Genomic DNA, 26,843 nt, shown 5'->3' with positions numbered 1-26,843 from the left:
AGAATATTGACCATAACATTTGTTTAATAAATATATTTTTTAAATTAAAAATATGAATTCATGACATTATAACGGATTTAAAATTCTTCGAGTAAAACAAATACCATTATTGAAGCCTATATTTTTTTTTTTGGAAAAATGAAAAAGTACTGAAGACAATTTTCTTGCTTATAGGTTTCCATAATTGAGGGAAAATGAAGTGAGATATCTTAACATTTTTTTTTTTTACTTTGTGGTTGAATTTTTTTTTTTTCTTTTATAAAGCCTAGTAAGGAGAAGACAGCTAACTCCCCCACCCCGCAGTAATTTCATTGTGTCTCGATGTCAACGCCTGACAAAAACACAACAACCTAAGTGTAAAGCCTTTGGGGAGTAATTTAATTAAAACCAAGCACTCCTCCGTTGAATGCTTTCCCTCTGTCTCTGTCTCTTCACATTTTCCATGGCATCTCCTTCTTCACGCCTCATTTTCATTCAGCTGCAGCTTTATCACACGACCAAAGGGTTACGCACTTTACCCTAAACTTGCTTGCCTTTTACTCCAATTACATTAGCCCCATTAATTCCCGCTGCAGTTTTAAAAAGGAATCCCCATTGACTTGTTCTGATGCTTTTTATTTCCCATACCTACTCCCACCCCATGCCAGAGAATCCTAGGCCAAAACAGTTGAGTTCAGAGTTCAGAATTATAGTAATGGACTTGGATTTGATTGTTAAATAGACAAAACAGAGTTTCCCATTTTGGTTTTGTGAATTAGAAGTCTCAAGCTGTAACAAGTTACGTTGGACAAGAAATTTGAAAATCAAATGTTGTCTTTACAGACAATTTGAAATCCACCAAGCTGTAAAAATTCAAATGCTGTTTGTAGTATTCTGAAGACCCACAGGCATCAGACCAATCTACTTCCCAGATTTTGTTTTGTTTTGTTATGCTCAACTTTATCCAAGATCGAAATAAAACTTCACAAGTTTGAATCATCTGAATCAATTTATCATGTGGGTAAGTGAAAGGTTGTGATAAAGATAGGGATTCTGAAACGTGAGATGGAACAGAGGTTAAACACTGGCCATACAAATGTCCCAAGGTATCCTATCCTCCATGGATAGGTAGCAATTGGTTTTTAAGAAAGAGAAAAAAAAATGTCCCAAGCCAATTACTCGAAAATGCCACACAGCTTAACACTGTTTTTGCTGCAGCAAAGCAACCAGGATCTTCAATGCACTGACCAGAGGGATCCTTTGTCGGGTAACTTGTTGTCTTTTTTTGTAACTTTTTCATGTACTAAAACAAATGGGACGTGCCTTTTCATGGCAAATTTTCCAAAAAGCAGTGGGTCCAAACCCGACTGTGGTAAAAAAATATATACTTCCGGATACAAGGACAGATAAGCTGGTCGCACCAGAGAATGGAATTCCAGTGAGCGGGATCAACCCTTCTTTGTCCGTTGTTCATTTTGAATTTCAAAATGTTGAACGGTATCAGTGGACCTTGTAAACCCACTAAACCTGTAAGCCTGTAACCCCAAACCCACAATCCCCTCAGTTTCCCCACGTCTCTCTCCCCCTCTCTCTCCTCCTGCTTTCAGGTTCTTCATTGTTACCCCAAACTTTGTTTTTGGGCTCTTTGGGAGCTTTTATTTCAACTCTCTCTACTTGGGTCCTATCGTTTTAACTCAATCTGCTATCTTTCTCTACGAAAAGAAAAAAGTTTTCTTCTTTGAGAGTTGTTCAAGTTCCATTTTTTTCCCAAAAAAATTTTTCCTTTTTTTCTCACTGTTATTCTGTTATTCACTGTTCTCATCGCTGCCCATTCCCTTTCTCTTACCAAGTTGCCTTCTTTTGAGCTTGTTGAGATCAAACTTGTTGCATTTCTCTGCTCTTTTCTTCCCTCAAGAGTGTTCCTTCTAGCTCTGAGAGAATATATACATTGAACCGTCAATGGGTGCTTCAGGGAAATGGGTGAAATCTCTTATTGGTCTCAAGAAAACTGAAAAAGATGACCAAGTGAGCTCTGCGTTTTTCTGCTTCATTGTTCAGGTACTTACTGTTATATACATTTCTGCACTAAAGCTCTTTATTTTTTCTTTCTGCTATGTAGGAAAAGGTGAGTGGCAAGAGTAAGAAGTGGAGGTTATGGAGTTCTTCAGGGGACTTGGGATCCTCATGGAAGGGTTTTAAAGGAAAGTTTAGAGCAGATTCAGAAGGATCTGGTTCTTCACCAAGGACTGATGCTTTCAGTGCTGCAATGGCTAAAGTAGTTCGCGCTCCTCCTAAAGATTTCAGGGTTGTAAGGCAAGAATGGGCTGCCATTCGCATCCAAACTGCTTTCCGTGGCTTCTTGGTAAATTTGCTTTCCCTTTTGCTGCCATTTTTTCTTTCCTCGTTGGTGGCAGAATGTGAACGAAATTTTCTATAGTGGAGCTTCTTCATTGTTGCTCGATTCAGCAGTTAATACATCAGCGCAGCCATAACAAATAGTAAATAAACATTAGATCTAAATGGGTTCAACTCATGGAAGGAGCTAAACTAAGCAAGGCATACTGAGACCTTACTCTACATAAACCAATGCTTTTGATTAGGACCTCCTCTAATAAAAAATTATATATTCCAATAGAGGAAGCATATCCCTTTTCTTTTTTTTTTACGAAACTTAATTTTTAATGTGGACTTAGCTCCTTATTTAGAAATGTTAACTTCATTGTAAATAGTAGTATTATTTGATCTGGATTAATGTTCTTCAGTAAATTTAACGTCAAATTTGTATAGATGTAGTCACCCTCGGATCTTCAAATTGGTGCTTCACCCTATGGCATATGGTTTCTGTTATGTTCATGTTAATGGTGCTTGTTGCAGAAATATTTGGTTGCTTTTGAACCAGCGTACATTCTCACCTGCAATTTTTATGTAGGCAAGAAGGGCTTTGAGGGCTTTAAAAGGAATTGTGAGGCTTCAAGCCTTAGTTCGTGGTCGACAGGTGAGGAAACAGGCTGCTGTGACACTTAGGTGCATGCAAGCTCTCGTTCGTGTTCAGGCTCGTGTTAGGGCCCGTCGTGTGCGAATGTCCACAGAGGGGCAGGCAGTTCAAAAGATGCTTGATGAACGCCGAAGCAAGGCTGATATCTTGAAGGAAGCAGAGGTTTTACTAACCAAAACTTTAGTTGCCACTTCAATTTGCTAATGTCATTATTAGCTGTTTGGAAAAATTTTCCCCGTATGACTGTAAATAATGTTTTCAGGATGGCTGGTGTGATAGCAAAGGAACACTAGATGATATTAAAGCAAAGCTGCAGATGAGGCAAGAAGGAGCCTTCAAGAGAGAAAGAGCACTTGCTTATTCTCTTGCTCAGAAGGTATTAAGATGGAAATTTTCTAAATTTTTGTAATGTTGAATTAATCATGGCAAACGATAATTGAAGTTCTTTGCTTTTACAGCAATGGAGATCAAACCCTGGTTCTACTACCCGAACAAATACTTCAATTCCATATCTCAAAAATCAAGGGTTTGATAAGAATAGTTGGGGATGGAGTTGGCTAGAACGTTGGATGGCAGCCCGGCCATGGGAGACTAGATTGATGGAACAATCACAGGCTGACCCTTCAGAAGCAACTCCACCATCAAAAAGTTGTTCAGAGTCCCTCGTGGGAAAGAATACAAAACCTTCTGAACCATGCTCTGTGAAAGTCAGAAAGAACAATATCACCACCAGGATTTCTGCAAAGCCTCCTCATATTGGGCTAGTTACTTGCTCGTCCTCAAGTCCAAGTTCTGAATTTCGATTTGATGAGAGCTCTGCTTCATCTTCAATATGCACTTCTACCACACCAGTTTCTGGAAACACTATCTTGGCTTCAGATAGAACAGAGGAGAGTGGCAATAGTAGACCAAACTACATGAACTTGACTGAATCTACCAAGGCAAGACAAAGAGCAGGCAATCATGCCTTGCAGAGAATCCAAAGGCAGTCCATGGATGAGTTCCAGTTCAAGAGATCAGCTGCTTTCTACAACGGGGATTCAAAAAGTAGTGCTGGTTCTGATCCTTCAGTCCATATGTCTCGACCACTATATCCACCTACACGATTGGATAAAAGCTCAATGAAACCCAGGGACAGGGGTAACTGCTTGTATGATTAGATTGATAATTGTTTGTTTCTTTGAAAAGTGCAACATCTTGTTGTTCATTTTATTGAAATGTGTATTAAGTTAATAGCTGGTGATCTGAGAGCAAGTTGTCGCAAACACCTTATTGAGTATTTTGTGACTGATTCAAGGGCAATCCATTCTGTACAATTGTTTATTTGGCTCTTCTTTAAATCACTTTTACTTCAGTTTTCGTGCATTTGTATGACTGAGGAAATAAAACTCAAGCCATGTACAAAATCTTCATGTTCTTTTTATAGCTGTGACCTTTACACCATGTTTGAAGTTGAGAACTATGCCGTATTCGAGCTCCAAAGGTTTCTCCATGCTAAAGGAATGTCGAAATGTGTAATTCCGATATAAGTGTATCAAGGAGAGTTTGATTTCCTGCAAGGAGAATTTCTGGCCAACGCATGCCCGGGGCCCAATTCCAAAGGGTATGAGAGCATAAGGATGCCTTCTTTTCTCTTCCTCACAGTTCGGATCAAACCTCTCTGGCTTAAACTTATCTGGTTCTGGGAAGTTCTTTGGATCTTTTGCCAAGACACCAGGTGCTAACCAGACCCACGTTCCCTGCTCATCAAAGCATAAGAAAAAAGAAGATGGAAAATCACAGACAAGCATTAGTCCATGCACACAATTGAAGTACATTGGGTTCTCTACGAGAGAAGGCAATACCTTAGGTAGAAGGTAACCTCCTATCTCCACTTCTTTTGATGTTTCTCTAGCTACTAATGGGGAAACTGTGTAGAACCTCATAGCCTCTTTAATCACCTGAAGTCGAATCAACAGAATTAGCCCAAACATCGATATACATCCGTGTCATTGTCAAACATTGCATAAATGTCGAAAGGGGAAGCCTAAAGGACTCGCCTGATCAAGATATGGAAATTTATGTTGAAGGTCATAAGCAGTTGGCACCCGGTCATGCGGCCCAAAGCCATCAATCTCTTCCAGCAATTTTTTCTCCACCTCTGGATGTCCAGCAACTAAATATACAATGGAGGATAGTGTAAAGGAAGTTGTTACTGATCCAGCAAGAAGGTGCTCATAAGTAACTGCACTAATGTAGTCCGGAGTAAAAGCATTCTTAGCCACATTCTCTGATTCCCTTGCACTCAATATTTGAGACAAGAAATCCTTTGAACCTCGGTTCTTCTCTTTCATTCTGATTGATACAATCTCGTTAAGCCGGCCACTCAACTTCTTATTAGTCCTGTCAACTTTCCAGTCCATAGTTCCTGGTATTCTTTTCAAAATCTGCCTGAAAGGCTCCTGTAATATGGGGACAAGCAGACCTATTATAATTGAAAGAGAACCTGATAAGTCCATCTTAAGTTGTGTTGTGGAGTAGATGTGTTGATTGATGAAGTCAGACACTTCGTCGTTTTGACTGCCTTGGTCATCTACAGTCCTGGTTGATTCACTTGTTGATTTTGGTTTGGAGAGGCCAAAGTTAACCCCGAAAGCAGCTTGTCCTATTACGTCAGTGGCCAGTTTGAGTGAGAGGTTAGAAAAAGTGATGCCCTCTTCAGAAGCATGGAGATTTTCAGTGGCAGATTCAATAATATTTTGCATGGTTGGAACAAGGCTTGCCAAGTGTGATGGCTGGTAGACAGATAATATTGTATTTCTCATAGTCGACCATGTTGCATCCCTGCAATCAGGTGGCATCAAGATCTTAATTAGAAAACTTATAATCATGATTGAAAGAACTCTGGTTGTGCTACTTGTGTATTGGCACCTCGTGAAAAAGAGACCCTTTTGATGAAGTGGGGAGGCTGCGATAGGTGAGGGAATGCTTCTGTTGGGAATGTCTTTGAATTTCTTTATTCCAACTTCTTTACAGAGCTCCGGGTCTGCTACAATTATCAAGGGTTGTCTACCCATATGAAACCTGCTCCACCAAAACCACATGCCTCATTATCATTGCCCAGACCAAGTTTTGCATGTCAGGAACTCGGTCAATAGGTCATATTGAACTTTCTTTTTCTTTTTTTATAATTTGCAAAGGAAAGTTTATGTCATTTTACATTTTTGGAACAAAGTGAGATTCCTTTGGAATTATCAGATAATGCAAGTATGGATCGTCTTTTATGAATTTGTCAGATGCAGCCAAGTATCAGATACTTTGATCAGAAAGTGGGCATGGTCCTGAGTCCTGACAATGCTAGAGACGACTATTTATGGCTTGTGAAAGGTCAATGACTCAAATAAGGATAAGGGAATTCTAATAATGGTGTCATCAAAAATGTTTTCTGGACTAGTCTCCATCATAATCTCATTTTCCTGTGCTCTACCTTGTAAGAAGAAGAAAGGATTACTCTCCTCCCTCTCACTTTCTGCAGAGGAAAAAACAGAAAGAGAAAGATTGATGAACTTTTTTTCTGTTTCTCGTTAAGAAAAAAGGTAAACCTTATCTTCTCTTGAATTGCCAACGAATCCTAAATATTAAACCATGCAGCAAATATGATTCTATCTGTTACGACTGTTGCAGGTGACTATGTATCCTTCTTCTTCCCTTGAATCCACTATCCTTCAGAAAACAGAAATTTAGTCCTACCTGATTACGATTTCAGAGATTACTTCTATTGATTTTGAACGAGAGATGATGCAAATCTAAAAGTGTCAACAAGCTTTAGAACAAGAAGAGGATAGAGGATCATTTATTTATTGGCCTTTTGAAGGAGGACGATGTTGCCAAGGCAAAAGTGCAAATAACTTGTTGGATATTAGACTTTACAATTGTTCATCAGAAATGCTGCCAATCTGCCATGGCAATATGGATATGGTCGGCATCTCCAAGAAGGATCAAAACATTTCCTGAAGGGGACAAAAGAAAGAAAAGCTGCAAACTGACCTGAAAACAGGACCATATCGTTTGGCAAGGACTGAAAACACATCAGGACCGTACTTTGCCATCAAGGGCAGGTGTCCTACCAACGGGAGAGCTGGTGGACCAGGCACCCTTCTCACCCCCCAATAGGGCCCATACAGATAGACCAATACTCCTGCCACCATGGCTAACACCGTGGAGATTGTCGATACCATGAGGACACTAGGATAGAACCCTTCTGCACCAATTAAACTTTGAGGAGTTTCATAAACTAGACCCATTTCCTTTCTTTTTTCCTTTGTGAGAAGGAGGAGTTTGGTTCTTTGTCAAGAGGGGAGGGGGGTGTTCTGGATTATAAACTAAGTCGGTAATGGAGGAGTGGGATTTCACAAAGCATCTTTCTAGAATTTGGTCTTTGTCAGTATTTGAATGATTATTTTGGCGAAATCGGATACCCCTTTGGTTTATTTGCATCCGTTAGATTTATATTGGATTGGATAGTGAATAAAAAAATGTGATTATTGTGCATTACTATGGTCCTTTGTATGCAGTCCTACCAATTAGAAACCAGTCCATTGACAGCATAAATCTCATTGTAGGGCCTTTCTGATGCTCACCGTTACATAAACTTTGAAGTTTAGCCAATGGATCGTTAATTCTCCCCTTGATGGACAGAATAGACCACTTGGAAGGGTCCCTCATTTATTTGAGATCCAAATCATGCATAGTTTAATCGGGTTTTGAAACACTTTCTTTTGGTTTTTTCCGGAGTTACAGGTTAAAACTTGGAACCTTCCGGCCCTCTCCGTCCATAAATTATCAGGATTGGATTATTCTGCTTGATGAAACATTGAGTCATAACCATGAAGCAGACCAATAATTTGGTTTACAACAACTTTCGATGTTTTTTAATCCTGATGCTGTTGGGGATATATATATTCATCCTACTCTCAGAAGAAAGCTGTATGATTCCTGAAAAGGATTCCTTTAAACGCATTCGGATTGAGAACATCCGCAGTCCTTGCGATGCCTCCTGGTTGCTTAAGATTCCTTCTTGAGTGTTTTTGTATGCCTCCTGGTTGCTTAAGATTCCTTCTTGAGTGTTTTTGTCTTACTTAGTATGTAGGACGATGCCGATGGATGCTTTATGTTTTAATTAAATTAGTACAAGTAGACAGAGCCAGATAACATTACCCTCTTTCTCCTCATCTATCTTGTTCTACTAGGTTTCACATGTGGACGGATAATATGTGATAACAAGCTTCAACATGCATCCTTCAGATGTGATCACATTCGTAATCTGTCTGTCAACCACACGACCATTAAATCCTTAACTGGCAGGCTTCAGGACGCAATTACGTTGTGATTTTGCTTTGTGCTGTACTTACAGGGCTGTTGTAGCTTGTGTTCTACCTTGGGCTTTCAACAAATTACTTCACAATACAGTTTCTTCCAAAATTGAGTAAAGTTTCATACTCTGGTTTTACTACTTGTCAATACAATAAAGCCCCAACCTTGCTTGCTCTTGCATGACATTGTCCCGAATCTTATGGCACCACCTAAAAGAGACGCATCTATCTTATAGCCGTTGAACAAAGGTTGAATGCTTTTTCACAATTCACCAACATCTATTCCTGCTAATCCAGGATGCTTCCATTTCATCAATCAAGAGCATAAGCAGCCCACGCCACTTCCGCCACCTTTGCTGACTTACAATTATTCTCTTGGTTTTTTTTTTTTTTTTTGAAAAGTAACAAGTTTCATTCAACCAGGGAGTAAAGCTTCCTTGCTAAGAACAAAAGGAGGATTTAAGGGCGTTGTGCATCTCCCCAGCATAACGGCCTAAAAACCTCGACATTCTCTGTACAAGATCAAAATCTCTCGTAAAACAAAATAACCCATCAGTCACCAAAAACAAAAAACAAATCCCCTCCCTCATACATACAACAGTGTACCCACCCCTTACTACACAAACCACCCCAATTCAAGTTTTCAACAGAGCTGAAATACCTGAAGCATCAAAATCAAGTCCAACAATCAACAGAGAAAGAACAGGGGATAAAACACAGACAAACTCACAGCAAGCAGTAAGTGAGATTCCACTTCCCCTGCCAGTTCCTCCATCCCGATCTATACCTCCCCAGCAGCTTAATCAAAAATGTGAAGGAGCTCCACTTGTCGGTTAATCCCAGCCCTAGCAAGGTTATCAGCCATTTGATTTTTCTCTTCATAAAGGTGTTTAACCTCCCATGCGTTGGTTTCCTTCTTTAATCTCTGAATGTGAAGGATCCATTTTGGTATGATTGATACTTTGTCAATTTTTATACAAGGAAAACACACTTGTGAAATATTTTAGTTACTCTACACTGATCATGGAAGATCTTATTTGGTTTGAGTTTTGCCACTTGATCAGACCACTTACAAAGAATTTAATCCTTTCGGTAATGACCTAAGATGGTCTATCTAGTCTAGAAAAATGATGAATATAAGTGGATATCAAGCATGCAACCCTTTATATACGTATGGATTGAAAGTTTAAAACTGATAATTTGCATAAACAAACACTAATGATAATTTACAGGAACCTAAAGAGCATACTTGTATAGGTAATAGAGCCAAAATTCTGGAACTAGAAGCTCATGACAGACTCATGGATTGAAGAGGTTCCCCATAAATTTCTGTCGCCTGCAAAATTTCACTGCAAGAAGTAAGTATCATGTAACTAATAAATCAAATTCCAAAGCGCATTATAAAGTACCAAAGGAAATCAAGGACTAGATTATCAATAAAGGATACAGAATAACAGGAACATCTGTTGGCCCCTTAGCAACTTCCACCACTCCCTGCTGTATGAAAGATATACTCCTTTTAGTCTCGAAAAAAATACAGAAGCAACATGAACAACAAGCTAAGATTCATAAACATACCAGCTCAAGAAAACCAGGAATGGTGTCGCAGAGACCAACTCAAGCCTACAACAATAACATCATACAATCCATTAATGTGTTTGGTCATGGATTTGACCTGAGATAACCCATCTGATCCACAAGGTCCTGCAAGTCATCACCCCAATCTTCAGGGTTTACACCCAAATCCTCCACCTCAACATCAACTTCAGCCTGATCACCGACCACAATTTCCTCCTCCTGTTCAACAGCTATTAGGTCATCACTTATGAACTCCTCCCATATCGTGTCATTAACAGAACCTAAATTAGCTCCACCAGATGTGGGCTCCGAACTTGTTATCGGATACTTGATTTCACTGCTTGATTCATTGTCCAACGCAGAAGTGAAAAATGTCTCTATCTCAGACTCTATGGTTGCCAATTCTTCTTGCTCTTGATTGGCGTAATTGAGAACTTGCTCGGTATCAACTACCACTGGAATTGCTTCTTCTTGCAAATTCTCTATGCTCGGATTAGCTGTTAGTCTCCTTTTTCTCCCAATTTCGACACCTTGCATTTGTTTTTTTTGAGCAAATTGCTGAAAAAAGGTTGGGTTACGAAGAGCCTTGGCAAGGAATGTCATTATCTGCTGCTGCTTCCTCTCCGTGCTTTGTAACCGATCCTCCATTGCAACAATTTGGTCTCTCGAATGCTGCTGTTGCTGCCTTAGTCTCACGATTTCTGCTAGTAACACAGTTCGATCTCTCCTCAACCTCTCAAGTTTACCTTCTAGTCCAAATTGCCCTAACTCAACGCAAGCTCCTTCTCCCTGCTGTTGCGAACTTTGCAGGATATTTCTTCTCCTCTTGATCGTTTTCAACAGATGCTTTTGCCCTCCCAGAAACCCTTCATTGGCAAATTCCCAACGATCAGGATCAACTTTTCTAAAACCCTGCATTACATTACAGCATTAAAGTGGTTAGTATATCTTGAATTACATCAGACTAAGATACAGAGAGAGGAAACTCGACAAAATCACTTAATTTATCGACTTATCTATCTACTTGTTTTATTTATCTGCATACTGCTAGTACACAAGAAAATGAATCACGGAAATCCTCCAAACTAATAATTTATATAGAATTAACAAGGAACGTCAAACTCATTTGGGGAACCAGGAAGAGTAAGTAAACAAAAGCAGATCAATTTTCAATATCAGAATCATCATCACGGCAGCATCAGTTAATAAATCAAACAGGAAAAGTGCCATATTCAGTGCTGATGATACTCAGGACTATTTTTTTTCAACTACAACGGAAAGAGAGTTCAGGTAGAGAAAATCAAAACAACGATAACCCAGGTAAAATTATACAAAATTAGTAACAAAATGAAAACAAAGACTATCTTTTAAGTGGTTTACTTACATATGTATTGAGCTGGCGAATGAAGCTGGAGAAATTACTGTGCTTGAAATACCTAGGAAGCAGAGTAGTCGAGAACTTATGAGAATCCCAAACAATGAAGCTATTACGAGCTTTACTCCATGAAACCACCGAGTCCGTCGAAGGGTCTTCCACCATTTCGAAAGTCTTGGTCAAGAACGGCGGTGGACCAACTTCGTTAAGCCCTTCCATGGGCTGTGGAGTAACTTTCGAAGACGAAGACGGAGAAGAAGAAGAAGATGATGATGATGATGATGAAGATGAAGACAACCCTGCAGTTCCAGCTGCAAACGTCACCGTTTCCTCTTCTTTAATTACCACTCCTTCCATAGCTTGTGTCTTGCTTGTCACTTGGGTTTTGCAATAAAAATACCGATGTTGTGAACTGTACCGTTGTTTTTCTCTATGGAGTATTCAGTTTATTTCGGAGCTCTGTCCTAAGGTTCAGTTTTCGTAGGAAAAGGAACTGAGAATGTTTTTGGGGATGTTCTGAGATTACAATGATTGTTGGGTGTCAGGTGGAAGAGAGAGCAGAGTGAGAATATAAGGCGGTGGAAAAGAAAGTTCCAGAGAGAGTGGATGTGTCTGCTTTTCTTTCTGAAGTTTGTAAGAAGTTTCTGCCATTTGTCAAAAGCAGTAGTTCTGGAAACTTCTCCATTTTTCGAGACTTCTGTTTAGAATGACAAAAAGCAGGGATCAAAGCCAAAAGGGCTTGCCTCCAGCCGTTGATTGTCGGATTGTGGAGCCCTTTTGCTCACTCCAAATCTTCTTCATGCCTCAGCTTTTGCCACGTAGGTTCCATAGATTTTTCAGGGTGGAACCGGAGCCGAGGGAGAACAAATGGCCTTCGTTAAGTCAGATTGAGCTTCCATGGACGTGGATGATTTTGCCCATTGTTTACAAATATATTGTGGTACAGGCCCATTTATAAGGTTCTACAGAAGGACAAGGAAAAAATGGTTGGACCTCCAAATGTTCCACTAGAAGCCTACTGGATTTCCTTCCAAGCAAGAAAACTTGGGCCAATTTGATCTTGGTCTGCAAGGCCCTACACTCTTTTTTCTTTGGGTTTTTACCCCAAGGCTAGCTAGCTTGTACTGAGTTTTGTGAGATGAGGAAGATTGATTGAGCAACAAGCATGATACTAAGTGCATATTTAGTCTAATTTTTTTTTAAATTTATATACTTTTTTAAAAGTAAAAGTCAAATTCAACATGATCTTTTGAAAAACTCTTAAAAAAAATAACTTTTTTTTAAGAACAAAATTTTTAAAAAAAAAGTTTAAAAAAAAACTCTAATGAGGAGCTTTTTTTTTTTCTTTTTTTTTTAAATATAAGAAAATTTTTATTTTTATTTCAAAAATATCTTCATTTGTTAAAAATAATTACAATATTACTCTCTAAAAAAAAATACTTTTTTATGATAATTTTAACAAAAATTATAACTTATAAATAATAACTTATAAAAAAAATTAATCAAATAATTTTAGTTTAATTTTAAAAATTATTATTTTTTATAATAATTTTATAATAATTTTTAAATTAAAAAAAAATCAAACTAAACAAGCTCTAAGCTACAATAAGAACAAGAAACTGACAGAAAAGATGAAGGCCAAGCCGCGTTTTGGGAATTGAAAGCCAAGAATAGTATGAGCCTTCCAACCAAATAAAAACTAGAAGTATGTATATGTATAAGCTATTTATACTTATGAATCAGGCACGTGTGACACAGCAAACCCCAAAGTCCTTCCATAGATCGAGGGGATCCCCCTTTGTTTTTCTTCCTAGCTGATGACATACGAAACTTCCACTCGAAGGGATCATCCTCCTTTCTTTTCCTTACTATTATTATTATCTTTTGGTAAAGAGATTCACTAAAAGCTTAATTAGCTTATGTGAAATCTCCCCATGGAGGCAACAGGCTGTGGGAAAAGGTCGAAGTAGTTTAATTATTTTAGTGTTCTGTGTGCATCATCATTGAGCTATTTTTAAACCAGAAAAGAAAATTTATCAGAAGAAAAGAAAGCAGGCTGGAGCCCACCCAAAGAAGTTGCAAAAACTAGTGAGAAAGGAAAGCGAAAGGAGGGGGAGAGAGAGGGAGAAGGAGACGGCTGCTGCCACGGCTTTTTCTATGACAACCCACCTCGGTGATGACTTCATTTTGTTGTCCATTATTTACAGTCTAATTGATTTATGGGGCCCTGGGGCTGGCATGGCATGCCTTGGACTAAAAGTGCCTAGGGCCAGCCAGAGGATAATGTTTCATTTTTCTCTGTCTATCTGATTCGCCCAACCAGAATAAATAAAACCCTGGGAAGGGTGAACTGATTAGAGAAAATAATATTATAAACCCATTTCGTTTGGTCAAAACATTTATCTGATTTCATCTTTGTTGCTATGTACAATCTTCTGAAACCCATTGCGCAAGCAAAACTGGAATGGCCCATAAATTCCTTTCTTTTCAGTCCCAAAAGACTTTTGAACACTTTTACCATGGCTAAAATCAAAATGCATGGGCCTGAGCTATAAAGCTACATTCTACTCCTGTCATCTATCTATAACTCAGGAGTCAATAATCTAGATCCTGAACATATACTAGCTGTAAACTTTCTCTTTTTTGCTTCTAACATGAAGCATCAAGACATTACAGACAAGACAAGATTGTATGTACATTACATATCTTTAAAAAAAATCAAAGTTATTGCTCGAACTGACAAACTCTATCCTGTTTTGATGTACATTTAATATACATATATATATATATGTGGATTTTAATTTAAAATTTAATATAGCTTTATACATGGAATAAAAATTTCAATCAAAGAATCAAGATTCTTAGACAAATGGGTACCCAAAATCCAATACCCTCCACATTATTGCTCCAATGACCTATCAATGTCCATGCGCCCCCACCCCACCCCCTCACCTCAGTGTCTCATATTTTGTAGGGTTAAAACCTAACCAAAAACAGGCCTGGCCAACCACAATATAATTCGATTGACCCAATGATACCGACCCCACAGCTTCATTACTCAACATTACGCTCGATCTGCCACGTGTACGGCCCTGATCAGAACTAAATTTCCAGGGTGGGGGAACAAAACCCATGCTAAGGCTCAGCGAAGATCCCTTCCTTTTTGTAAAAGGACCGAAGGGAAACTACATTACACTTATGAGCCGACAGAGATTCAGATCATGACATCACCGGGTCCCACCATCTGACCTGGGACAGTCATATCAGGTTGCGTCACCCATGTGTCATCATCAATCAGTCAACGAACTCATTTCATTAAAAACAACAACGATATAAGTAACTACATAAATATACATTTAAATATATATATATATATATATATATAAAAAAAAGCTAGCGGCGCCGACAAGTGAAAGAGAAAAGAACAAAAACAAGGGGCTCTGCTATTGTGCGCACAGGGGGATAATGAGCAATGACACCAATTACAAACACCCCCCCCCCCCCCCCCCGCCTTCTGGATTGAGAAGCCAGGACCCAAAATGGATATGATACGGATCCGGGTCACGGGTACGGATTTGCTGACAACATCTCCTAGTTCACCGCTTCTCGAAGGTACGGACATGTGGTCACTCACGTGGGGATTGTCTTAAATAACGAATCGTGTAAGAAAGGCAAAACCGCCCTCCCCGGTCAAAAAAAAGATAAAAAAATCACCCCACACTCTCGCGAAGCGCGTGCTGGGGAAGTTCTTTTAAATTTGGTTACAAGAGTTTGGAACTTATCAACAAGGAAATGATTAAAATAAAAAGGTTTTAATTAAAGAAAGCGTAAATGGACTTTTTTATGTTTAGATTATGATAGTCTTCTCCACGAATGTCGGAAAAGAGAAAGTGTTATTTACGCAACTTGGATGCATAGTAAGGTTAGGTGATTATGTGAAAAAACAAAATAATAGTGGTGAAATATGCTACAACTTTTGCGATGTGAAAACTAAGCACGCCTAGATACATGTGTGGGGAGGGGATATTGATTTCGTGGGTTTCCCACTTGCTACATGAATTTCTCCTCATTGGCTTAATTTTTTCATCCATGGGCAAAGATGCGCCCAACATGTTCAATGAAATTATTGGAAGATATTGTATCTTTGAGTTGACAACATTAAAGAGAATTAAGTGACACATGATCATTATGTCAAAAGCTCGTGATAACAAAAATTCATTTTTTTTTGTTGAAAAAAAATATATTGATATTCAATCATTTAATGTATACATTAATATTACAGATTTTATATCAATAAAAATTAAAATAAATCTTAAATTTATAAGTAAGGTATTATTTCACTTAATAAGTTTCTTATTTTTGTTGAAAATGTGAGTTCATGAGACGTGAGAGCTCTTATAAGAGATATTAAGATCCAAGTAGATCTAAATCAAGGTGGGATCTTTTTTCTTTATAGTTAAAATAACTCATTTTAATTAGAAATTAAATGAGTCTCTACCTTATAGATAAGCATCTTCATCTACTTAATTTATATATCTTTTAAATTAAAAGTATGAGTTTACCATAAAAATATTAAATTAATTTTATAAAAAATAATTAATGATAGTGTTATGGGATCGCATACGTATTCATGACATATTCATGATGCACATCGTCTTATTATTTCTTAAGTGCGTGAGACCGTAAAACATTAAATTTGGAATTTATTTTTACACATCAACTGAATACAAATCCGTTTGGGAGAGAGGAAAAAATCTACCTTCCAAGTGTTCGATACACTGCAGCAGACGTAATTAGTAAAGGCTCTGTTTCACGTAATTAATTCGATTGCATGGTGCTCGTCTTTTAAGTTCCTATAAGCTAGGGCATCTGGTCAACTTTAGTGGCACTTCATTGATTGAGTCATAACCTAATAAAGAAGGCACCGAAAGAGTTAATAACTGTATATGGGTCCCCCGTTATGGGTCCATGAAAGCTCATCTCTCACGGTTGCCCCATCTCATACAACACCTCTTTAACTAATTTTAAACCACTGCTGGGGACGAGAATTGAAGATCTGGGTCGAGCAGACCAATGCTGGGGGAACCTTATAAATAAAAGATAAAAAGTACACGTGGGTAGTTCATGGACATCAGAAGAGTATACATAATAAGAGATATAAAGGTGGTTCCTGCCAATGCTGTAAATATGCCGGGTCTGTGCCCTCCAATTCAGCCTTTCCTTTATATATATATATATATATATTTTTTTTTTTTTTTGCCCTTTTGACGAGCTGAGACATGTTAGGGCATGCTCGCTGAGGAGTTCTGGCAATATAAGCCCTTTAAGATTTTCCCTCCATCAACAATGGCTGATGATGTTAAGCATGACGACAACTTGGTTGATTTGATATTCGGAATTGACCTGATGCATGGTGACCACGAGTACCACTTCCACAAGCTATTTTGTGTTCTCTCCTCCTGCTTTTTATATTTTGTCAAAGGGGCTTTGCCTTGGTCCACATCCCTCTCATCAATTGGCATTGTGGTTCCTAACTCTTTTGCTTTTGAATCTTCTGCTCCAATCAAAACCAATCTTTGCTTTCTTTCGGTTAAACCCCAAAAAAAGAAAATCAAAAGTCAAAATTGAATGGGTCGCACTTGTAATTTTAACACACACAAATGTTCATCATGCTTCGAGTGGAAAAAATAGTGGTCAGCTCCTCTCTTCCTAAGAGTGACGTGATATTATGATGTGTTGCTATGTCAGTATTAAATTTGAATTTATAAAAAAAATAAATTATTCATTTTATCATTCAAATTAAGACAAAATCATTAACTATTTCCTTTTTTCATTTTTTGAGAGAAGGAAAATTTAATAGAGTAAGAATCATGTATCAATCATTAAATTAAATATATTTATAATTTTAAAAAAATTTTAAATATCACAAAATGCTTATTTTAAAAAAAATTTAATACTAAGCACCATTAAAGCAAACAAACAACAAAAAAATATTAGCACACTTTGAAACGTATAATTGAGGTTATAAATGAAATTAAGAAGGGGAGAGGGTTAAGTGGGCCCAAGCGCAAGGGTGAGGCTGATGCAATTCCCTTTGCTTAACTCATCACATATGGCAGACACCATATTTACCACCATCAACGGTGCTCCTTTAAGGGGACTCCTCCCCCTCTCACCCCCACCATGCCCGTCACACTCCGAATTCACGATGGTGGGCCCCTCCTCCCACAAGCCCAAACAGAACCAAAGCAAAGCAGCCCCCTGCCCCCATCCCCATCACCGTCGCAGCATGCTGCCAATCCACGTGTCACACTCTCATTCGCTCTACCTTTGGGCCTCACCTCAGTCTCTCTCCTCCATGGAAGCCCACAGCCTCCATGCCTGAAGGAAAGTGAAACGCAGATGCCACGTGTCGCTCAGGAACGTCACGATGACGAGGAAAGTGTAATTTCGTTCCGATGATTATGCCATGGGGGTGGGCTCGATTTATGCCCCCCTTCACACCCAATGGAGTATTCCCTCCACGTCAGCTCTCCTTTTTTTCCCCATTGCGTTTGCGTTGGGTTGCTTTTGTGTTTAGTAGCAGTGCTATTTTTTAATAATAAAATTAAAAGGAAAAAAATGGTCGAGATACGAAACGGTATAGCTTTTAGGGTACGTCGCGGTACAATCTAACGGTTCCACGTGGAAGAGAAGGTGACGTAAGGGGGTCATTTGCTAGGATCACACCCCCCCCCCCCATGTGACTGCTCCACGCCAGCTCTCCGGCAAAAATCCAGTATTTCCGAACTACCGTATTATGTGACGCACGACATATTGCCACTCCTCACTCGTTTGCCTCAGCATGTGAAGTCCACATTCTCCAATCATTAATCAAATAACAAAAGACTATCCAACTCAATTTAGGACAAGAAAAAATCTGTTAATATCTTATCGCATGAATCCACTTGTTATTACAAAAACGACATTCTTTGTCACCTTTAAAAATACCCAAACCCCCTCAGTCGCTTCTTCCCTTTCTAAGCTTTTGCTGCTAGAAATGCAAATATGGTATTGTGCCCACATGCACATGGCTAGGGTGAAATAAAACAAAACAAAACACAAACACGCACAAAGAAAGTGTCTTGCTTCAAAGCGCGTGGGCTTAATTACCCAAATTCTGCCCACCCCAAAAATCCCATGATCCCAAAAGAAAATAAAGAGAACCTATGTAACACAGTACTTTCTGATGTAAGCAACCATAGCTTAGCTCCTTTCTCTGCCTTCCCTTCTCTTCACTTCTCTCTCCGTCTCTCTGTTTTGTATTTAACTCTCATCCCACTTGCTTTCCTCGTTGACATCAACACAATCACACAAAAGCTTTCTTGTTTTTCTCTGGCGATGCAAAGCTTAAGAAGTTGCTCAAGTGACGTTGTGCAGCTTGATCTAACACCACTACCGCCAACACCACCTTCCTCCTCTTCATCCAACAACAACCCCATGAGTACCACCACCATCAGCGGCGGGCTTTCCATAGACGAGGAGGAGTCAACGGAGACGCGTATCAGGAGGCTGATATCAGAGCACCCTGTCATCATCTTCAGCCGCTCATCTTGTTGCATGTGCCACGTCATGAAAAAGCTCTTAGCCACCATCGGGGTTCACCCTACTGTCATCGAACTTGATGACCATGAGATCGCTTCGCTCCCTCCACCGCCGGCTCACGATAGCCTCTCCTCTCGGAATCCAGCCCCCGCCGTGTTCATTGGTGGAACCTGCGTTGGCGGCCTTGAATCCCTCGTGGCTCTTCACCTTAGTGGCCACCTTGTGCCAAAGCTCGTCGAAGTTGGCGCTCTCTGGGTATGATATATGATTATAGCATTAAAAATCATATAAATCAAGCTGCCATTTTTAATGCTTTTTTAATCTGGGGTTTTTTTTCTGGTCATTATTATTATAATTGTATCTTTTTTGTAAGTTGAAGAACATAAAATTAGGCAGTTCATTTCCCAAAAAGAAATAATTTCTGCTTCTTTTTCTGCCCTTTCCCCATTAGCTTTGCTGGTCAAAAAAGAAAAAAGAAAAATACTGCAAGCATATCGAAGTCCGAAGATATTATAATAGCAGTTAGGGAATTGTAGTAATTCAATCAAGTGAATGAGATTGTATGTGTGAAACTTTTCTTCTTCCTCCCTCCCTCCCTCGCTCGCTCTTTTTTCTTCTTTGGATATGTGAAGTGGGAGTTATGGGGGTTTGAGCTTTGGTGTTGGAGGGGCTCAGGGGTTTGATCTGAGTTAGGACAAGGAGCAATGAGTGGAATGGGGCCCATGAAGTGGGGTCCATTGCCAATTATTGAGCAATCAGAGCCGTTGAAATTTGTTCCAGCTAGGTTCTAGATGAAAAGAATGGTTAATAATGTGATCTGGGTTTTTAGGGGAAGAGGTTTTGTGATGCTTTTTTCTGACAATGACGAGCTCCATTCCAAGTGGGCATTGTCGCATAATTTGACAAAATTCTTCCAATTATTAAGCGAAAAAAAGAGAAAAAAAACAATATCCTGGAATTCTTGCTCGGCTGCCTTTCTGTTTGATTCTCACAGATTTCATTCCACAAATTTGTGGTTCAATCTTTCCTGAGATTGTGATTGTTGAGTTCTTCTTTGTTTCAACTTTCATGAATATATAAATCTTTATTCTGTCTGGGTTGAAGCTACCAACTAGTTGTGTAAGATCTATAATTGACTGTGCACTAATAACAAGATAAAGTCTAAAGAGTTTCTTCTTTTTCTACCTTAAAGTAGATCTTAGATCATTAAATATAAAACAAAAGTCATACAGTCCTCCTCCTCCTCCTGCTTCTACTACTACTTTTGATGATCCCAAGAACACTTGAGGTGAGCTATGAAACGAGAAAGAAAGACAGTTGGGAAACGAAGCTAGCTAGATGCTTAAATAAGTGAATTAAACAGCATGGAAAGGGCGTGGGAAGCTGTAATTTTAGTATATACTAATGTATCGCGGGAAGGAAGCTAGCTAGCTGACAAGTAAGGTGAAGGCATAAGACAAGGCCCAAATTGTCACCAAGGCATCAGACAGAAATCAAAGGTGCGTCATGGCATGGCTACACCTTCGCTTCCACCACCTGACAGCCTCATTTCATCACCCAAATTTCTTGGTGCTCTCTAAACCCACTTTCGTTTCTGCAGCGCGTGGGGGCTCTCCTTTCGTGACATGTTCTTAATTTTCTTTACTCATTGTCTAGAGGATTAACCAAAATGAGGGTGAGTTAATAAGGATTAATTTGGCATCTATTAAGGCTAGTTTCTTAATTTACAAGAATTGGAATGCAAGTGTTTTGATTATAATAATAAGCAACAATTTGGTGTGAACCTGTTGCTGAGATGTGAAGTACATGGTATCTTAAATATCTTTGATTGCATTCAATTGCATGTTATGATGAGGCATTCAATAATGGTAATAGAAAATGAGCAAGTGGGAATGTCGTTAGTGGAACCTCACCCCATGGAAGGATCTCAATGTACATTTATTTGTTCTGAGGAGAGCCACAGTCACCCACAACAATCTCTTTGGGGGAAATCTTTCCAATTTAAGGAAAACGAGAATGGGTGAGTCGGGTAAAAGCTAAAACACCCACTTCAAGTCAATGGGACCCCAATTTGCTTTATTATTATTATTTTTCGCCCTTTGGGTTTGGAAAAGACAGCATGGTTGATGACAAGAACAACCATCAAACGACAACCCACAAATGACCACAACCACAATTCAAGAGTGGGGTGTCACCTAGGGATTATATTTAAGAAGAGGAAATTACTAAAATACAAATGGCAGCCATGCGATGGTGTTGATTAACCGCATCAATTGACGCCATATAGAATCTTTACAGCCTAACGTAAGAAGAATCTCTTTATGATTCTCTTACAATAAGCAATTTGTGGGAAGAAAGAAAGCTAAAAAGGGAGCAATATTTTGTGTGTATATTTTAACTAGAAGTAATGAGAAATGGGCAACTCAAGTACCCACTGAAAGTTCCTTAATGGTAGGGTTTTAGGTCTAAAAAAAAAAAACTTAGTCTAAAAGTTGGAAAAAGCATCTTTTAAGTACTTTATCAGTTCATCACCTTTTGTTTTCTTTTGCCCTTTTTTCCAATTGATGGCTGAAGTCATGGTTTTGCTTTGGCTTCTTTATGGGGTTCCCACTTTTACTTGTTGCATGAAGGTATTTTTATGGTCCATTTCTTCATACCTAATCGGTCCCAATTTTGGTTTAGGCCCATTGTTTATGGCTCTCAATCCTCTCCAGCTAAGACCTTCCCCAGATCCTTCTTTGCCCAATCGCTAAATGCCACCCCCATCCACTGTCGCTTAGAGTCAAGCTTACATCACTTCGGGAAGCACAGAGAGAGAGAGAGAGAGAGAGAGAGAGATAACTGAATAACCTATGCACTAATTCTTGATTAATAAGCATATTTCCCTCCAGAAAACAGCATATGATGTTTTTTACCAGATGGGGCTTAACTCATGTTTTGCACTAGTTTATTACAGCAGTTGCATTAAATTATGGTTGTTGTCGTCGTCGTTATCTGCCTAGAAGGTGACATAATCTATTCCCGAACAGCAAGCACATCAAGGGCGCACAAATCAGAAGAGTGAGGGAGAAATTATAGAGTAAACACCACCGTAATCTTTGACAATAGGTGAAGAAGTGCAGGTGGGTCAGGAATTAAAGATTGAAGTAACAGGGGAGTGAACGTGAGATCATTGCCACAACATCATTGGAATTACAGGTGCTCAACATCAGGACTTCAGATATTCTACTGCTTTTAGTTAAAGTGATGAGTTTTTGTTTTCCTCTTACTACTGGTATTATCTTTGTCGCAATCTCTTCCGCCTTAGCCCCTAGCATCATGTAAAGAAAGGAAAAAGACTTTCTGAAATAGAGTGGGAAATTATTTTGTTTCCATGATGCTAACTTTTCATGGGATGTATTGGAAGCAGTAACGAAATAAGTAAGCAAATCCATGTGGTTTTGGGTCCTCTGGATATCCGCAAGAATATACCAGACACTGTAATGTTGATGTTGATATGAAAGGGCCAACTGGCACAGAACCCATTTCATTCTCCTTCCCAAAGACAAAAGCTGTCAACAAGAATAAGAACAGAAATTTGATAATGACCTCAACACAAGATTGAGCACCAACTTGCTCTTTTATTCGTCAAGAAAAAACTTCAGGTGTGAATTGCCAAAGTTTTGAAAAAGTAATGTGGCAAATGAATGTCATCTAGTGCATGGTATGCATTTGAGAGTATCAACCTCAGTTGCCCTTTACAAGATTTTCCTGTTATAATCCTGAATTTCATTCTACTCTAATTCTTCTGCTCAAAAATGAAACTGTCAAAAATTGCTTTCTACTACAATCCACCCCAATTCATGAACTTCTTAACCTCGTCATACAAAACCAAGATGGCTGCAGCACCAGAGCTCCTAAAAACATTAGACAGTGCCCCACGGTAAAATGAAATCACCCCTTCTGTCCTATATATTGTCTTCCAGCAATCCAGTGTACTATGATACATTGGTTGTTCCAAGCCAGATTGCATCATCATTCGCCTCCGAACTGTATCTAGAGGATATGACAACAATCCGGCAGATGTAGTCACAGCCTGGGCCACCACCCAACGCTTCCATAATGCCAATTCTGTTTTGGATTCTTCTGACAAAATTTCCTTCATTGTATCAAATCCTCCAAAATACAGGCCTCGATGAACAATCATCCCTTGTAGAGAGGCAGGAAGACCCTTGTAAATTCCCCGAATTCCATCTTTTTGACGTATGGTACTCAGGAAATGGTAGATACCTCGGAATTGACGAACATCAGTTCTCCCAATGTCTGCAGCAAGGCGAGTGTGAGCAATGTCAAGTGGGTAGATTATAATCAATGTTGTGCAACCAGCTGCAGCTCCGGCAATAAAGTTGGCAGATGCTCCAGAGAATACATGGCCATCTTGAGAATAGCCGTTTCTTAATATGTTTCTATACAAATCCTGCATAAAGAGATGCAAAGTAATTAAGACCATACAGAGATGTTGTAAGTTTACTCTGAGTTCTAGTGAAAAACTCAAGCAAAAAGTTATTTACTTTTCATTTTTGATGCGCTGGTTTTGAAGACAATATTTTCATACATATGGAGACTTAATTGGCCTTGAGCTACATAAAAAGCAGATAACTCCCTCTTATTACATAAATCCTAGCCCTGCCATCCCCAAGATTCAAACCTGAGGTCTCCTAGTTTAATTTTAAGTCCCATTTTTTAACACTTGGGTATCCCCTTGAGGACTTTGAAGCTTGCTTACCATCAAGCAAAATTTTATGTAATTCAAATGTGCTGTCACCAACTTATGTCAATTGCAATTTTCAAGTGATTCCATTGAACTTTTCACTGATGGCAATATGTTGGGCAAATTCATCCCCTTATTCCCAATACTCTTCCAGAAAGTAACACTATAATTACTTCTTACAACAAAAGTTGTCAGCCCAAGAATTAGGGCCATATATTTAATAACTCTCTTAACTTTTCTGTCCGTATTATTCCAACATAATGATTATCTTTGTAATCAGACTCAATTAATGCTCCTAAGAAGAAAAAAAAGAAGAAAAAGGCAAACTGTGCGTGCGCATGCACATATACATAGAAAAAAACAATTTCATCTTATGCTTTAATTTGATGGCAACTTTTGAATTTTATTCACAGAAACCTTATAATCAATAACATTATGACTAATTCATTTAACAGTATAAAAAGAACACAAATAAATAAGCTTCATTTTGAAATATCTCCAGGTTACAGCTAATATGTACACCTTTCTAGGTTGAATAGGAATACTCATGAAAAAAGGATGAATCTAAACCTCAAAAGCTTTATCTCTTCAGACTGTATTCAGATCTCAGTTGCATGCTTTATCATATACTCCTATATTATATGACAAGCCAAAACACTGAATCACCACCATATTAAGTATAGCAGAATTCCCCATAACAAGGCTCCTTGTGCTAAACTAAAGTTGCCGGTTAATACCCTCTTCATCTGGCATGGGCCTGAAAGGCAACCCTCTAATGCCTCTACCAGGTATCAAGGCATATCATATCCCACCCATTTTTTCCTGATACTCTGCAGAGCCACAGATATAATATTCCATCCATTTTCCGCCAAAACAGTGATTACAGGAATTTAATTATTCCATGAAACGATGCTAGAAGCTTTAACCATTCTCAAGCATGCATAAACTTAAGTGATATTAGAACTCACTCAGAGCTTCATAACATGACAAACTATGTCTTTTCCCATTATATAAAGTTGGCTATATGGATATATTTCTATCATTGTGCTCTATTCAGGAATGCATCCTTAGCAAACTCAGTGAGCAAGGTTTGTTTTTATGGTTTTCATCCTTTTCTTATTTAGCCTTCATGTATCTCTCTTGACACAGAAGTTATATCCTCCATTGAATCACATCTTGTTATGAAACATCTGTATTTCTCCTTCTTACATGGCATCTTGCTTGAGATGGCCTCATTTGGCTTCAATGAGTATGAATCCTGCCTGTTCTCTTATACTTAGATTCCTAGTTGCATCTTCCAATATATATATTGACATCTTAGAATAGTATTCACATCCCAGCCAAGCTCATCTTTTTTTGCATATGTTAATACTTAATTCCCAACACTGAAACCAATACAACATTGCTAGTTTGACTGCCATGCTAAACATTTTCCCTTAAATTTCTGGGGAACTTTGTAATCAGATAAGATTCCCATGCATTTCCCTGTTCCATCCATCCTACCTGGATCCTATGACTGACCTCTCTATCAATTTCCCCTGTTCTCTTAGATAATTAAACCAAGATAAAATTGCTCGCTTCATAGCACGTCTTCCATAACTGAATCTCCATTCCAAATAATGGCTAAGGATTTGCAGTTTCCTTGCAGGCTATATTGGAACTGGTGCCATAAAAGACTACTACAAGATTGGACTTGCAGAAGGCAGTAAATGCTATGGCTACATAAAATTGTTATATACTATCTGTCAAAAGAAAAGGTCTAGTCTAGCATTTTTCACAAACTAACCAGAGACTTATGAAGAAAATTCAAAGGAAGACACTTTCCAAGGACAAGGTATTATGGAACAAGGAAAAAAAGAACCACCACATTGCCTTTTGATCTCTTATCTAACGAGGAAGCTTAACGAAAATTAGCACACCGTCACAGGTGATAGATTTCTTAAGTTCTCAACTTTATCCATGAATAAGATTAACTTGGGAGTCATTATAAAAAAAAAGATTTGACTTGAAAATCATAATAGTAATTGCACAAACAGATCAGCTTAAATAAGGACCCTTTCCCTAAACTCTCCTATAAATTTCAATAGAATCACTCTTTGTATCATGATCACATTAATTGCATTCAAACACAGCAAATCAAAGCAAGTGCATAAATTAGCATTTCAACCTCCCAGTAATACGAATAATATCACACCATCTCGAAGAAACATTTTATCATTCACTTCACGTGCATTGAATATCTCCTCTCAAAGCTCCCTACTTCCAACCACCCATCTCCATATAACATCTCACAGGTCTAAATAAAGAGAAAATCACACCTTTCATTTCACTTTTTACCAAGAACCAAGAAAGAAAAGGAGAACATGACAAATTTGATAAATTTATTACCAACCGTGCCAACCCATTAATTCATTCTAAATATAAAGAAAAAATCACACTTTTCATTTCACTTTTTACCAAGAACCAAGAAAGAAAAAGAAAAGATGGCAAATTTGATAAATTTTATCACCTTGAGGGAGAAATTAAGAGCAACAGAAGGGTAATATCTGAGAACGCTACTCCCATTGCCTCTCCATAAAGAAAGAATGCCTTCTTCTCCAACCGTACGGAAGATACAATCAAGCATCCCTTTGAATTTCCTTCTCCCACCAGCTACAATAGCCAAATTGCTCTCTTGTGTTTGAAGCAACAACTTTGCCCTCTCAATTGGTGCCACGATCGTGTGCACCACACCACCCATCACTGCTCCCGCCATCAGATCACGGTGGAAGCTCGCCAGCCATTTGTACCGCCCTGCTGATTGTTTTAACCCTCCCCTGTTTTCTAATTCATCATCTTCTTCTTTACTCATAACTCCAAAGAACCCAAAATTTTATTTTCTTTAACAGAAAATTAAAAAGAAACCCTTTTTCTTTTACTGTGTAAAAAAGATGCAAAAATGATTGTTGGCTAAAAAGATTGAAACTTTGCCTATTAACGGGATCATATTAATTACTCTGGTTTTTTCCCTTTTTTCTGGTTTATATAGAAACAGAGTTTTTGATGGTTTTCTTATCACAACGCTGTTTTTTCTGTTCTCTTCTACCTGTGTCACCAGAAGGGAAAAACAACGAAATTTGATATACGCGGTTCATCTCCCAATATGGTTATTTCCAACCGGGGACATTAGGTTTTTATATTATTCATTTATAGTAATTTTGTTTAATAAAGTCTTATTAATACTTTAATCTA

The 26,843-nt window shown here is 38.5% G+C and overlaps 5 protein-coding genes across 7 annotated transcripts; 2 read left to right on the top strand and 3 right to left on the bottom strand.

Moving 5' to 3' along the window:
* On the top strand, window positions 1,420-4,328 carry LOC18588084 (protein IQ-DOMAIN 1). Its single transcript, XM_018127628.1, has 5 exons — window positions 1,420-2,004; window positions 2,099-2,341; window positions 2,909-3,136; window positions 3,237-3,350; window positions 3,433-4,328. The coding sequence occupies exons 1-5, from the start codon at window positions 1,939-1,941 to the stop codon at window positions 4,132-4,134; spliced, it is 1,353 nt and encodes a 450-aa protein (XP_017983117.1). The 5' UTR covers window positions 1,420-1,938; the 3' UTR covers window positions 4,135-4,328.
* On the bottom strand, window positions 4,263-8,505 carry LOC18588083 (cytochrome P450 711A1). The gene is made up of 5 exons (XM_007012249.2): window positions 7,001-8,505; window positions 5,885-6,037; window positions 5,014-5,797; window positions 4,819-4,914; window positions 4,263-4,713 (listed from the first exon to the last, which is right to left on the bottom strand). Exons 1-5 carry the CDS (start codon window positions 7,255-7,257, stop codon window positions 4,384-4,386), a joined length of 1,620 nt encoding a protein of 539 aa, XP_007012311.1. The 5' UTR covers window positions 7,258-8,505; the 3' UTR covers window positions 4,263-4,383.
* On the bottom strand, window positions 8,705-11,973 carry LOC18588081 (heat shock factor protein HSF30). Of its 3 annotated transcripts, XR_001929504.1 has the most exons (4): window positions 11,288-11,973; window positions 10,001-10,815; window positions 9,575-9,661; window positions 8,705-8,837 (listed from the first exon to the last, which is right to left on the bottom strand). XR_001929504.1 is itself a non-coding variant. In XM_007012247.2 (3 exons), the coding sequence occupies exons 1-3, from the start codon at window positions 11,633-11,635 to the stop codon at window positions 9,625-9,627; spliced, it is 1,200 nt and encodes a 399-aa protein (XP_007012309.2). In that variant the 5' UTR covers window positions 11,636-11,972; the 3' UTR covers window positions 8,705-9,624. The 3 variants fall into 3 exon arrangements, 1 of the variants encoding a protein (XP_007012309.2); XR_001929505.1 differs by having other exon boundaries at window positions 8,705-9,822; window positions 9,904-10,815; window positions 11,288-11,970; XM_007012247.2 differs by having other exon boundaries at window positions 8,705-9,661; window positions 11,288-11,972.
* Window positions 18,315-19,446, top strand: LOC18588079 (glutaredoxin-C6). Its single transcript, XM_007012242.2, has one exon. The coding sequence runs from the start codon at window positions 18,458-18,460 to the stop codon at window positions 19,121-19,123; it is 666 nt and encodes a 221-aa protein (XP_007012304.2). The 5' UTR covers window positions 18,315-18,457; the 3' UTR covers window positions 19,124-19,446.
* On the bottom strand, window positions 22,452-26,741 carry LOC18588078 (probable ADP,ATP carrier protein At5g56450). Its single transcript, XM_007012241.2, has 2 exons — window positions 26,122-26,741; window positions 22,452-23,318 (listed from the first exon to the last, which is right to left on the bottom strand). The coding sequence occupies exons 1-2, from the start codon at window positions 26,461-26,463 to the stop codon at window positions 22,686-22,688; spliced, it is 975 nt and encodes a 324-aa protein (XP_007012303.2). The 5' UTR covers window positions 26,464-26,741; the 3' UTR covers window positions 22,452-22,685.

Source organism: Theobroma cacao, chromosome 9 (genome assembly GCF_000208745.1).
Source record: "Theobroma cacao cultivar B97-61/B2 chromosome 9, Criollo_cocoa_genome_V2, whole genome shotgun sequence".
Classification (NCBI taxonomy): domain Eukaryota; kingdom Viridiplantae; phylum Streptophyta; class Magnoliopsida; order Malvales; family Malvaceae; genus Theobroma; species Theobroma cacao.
Note: the sequence above shows the minus strand (reverse complement) of the source record. Positions and strands in the feature narration are given on the sequence as shown.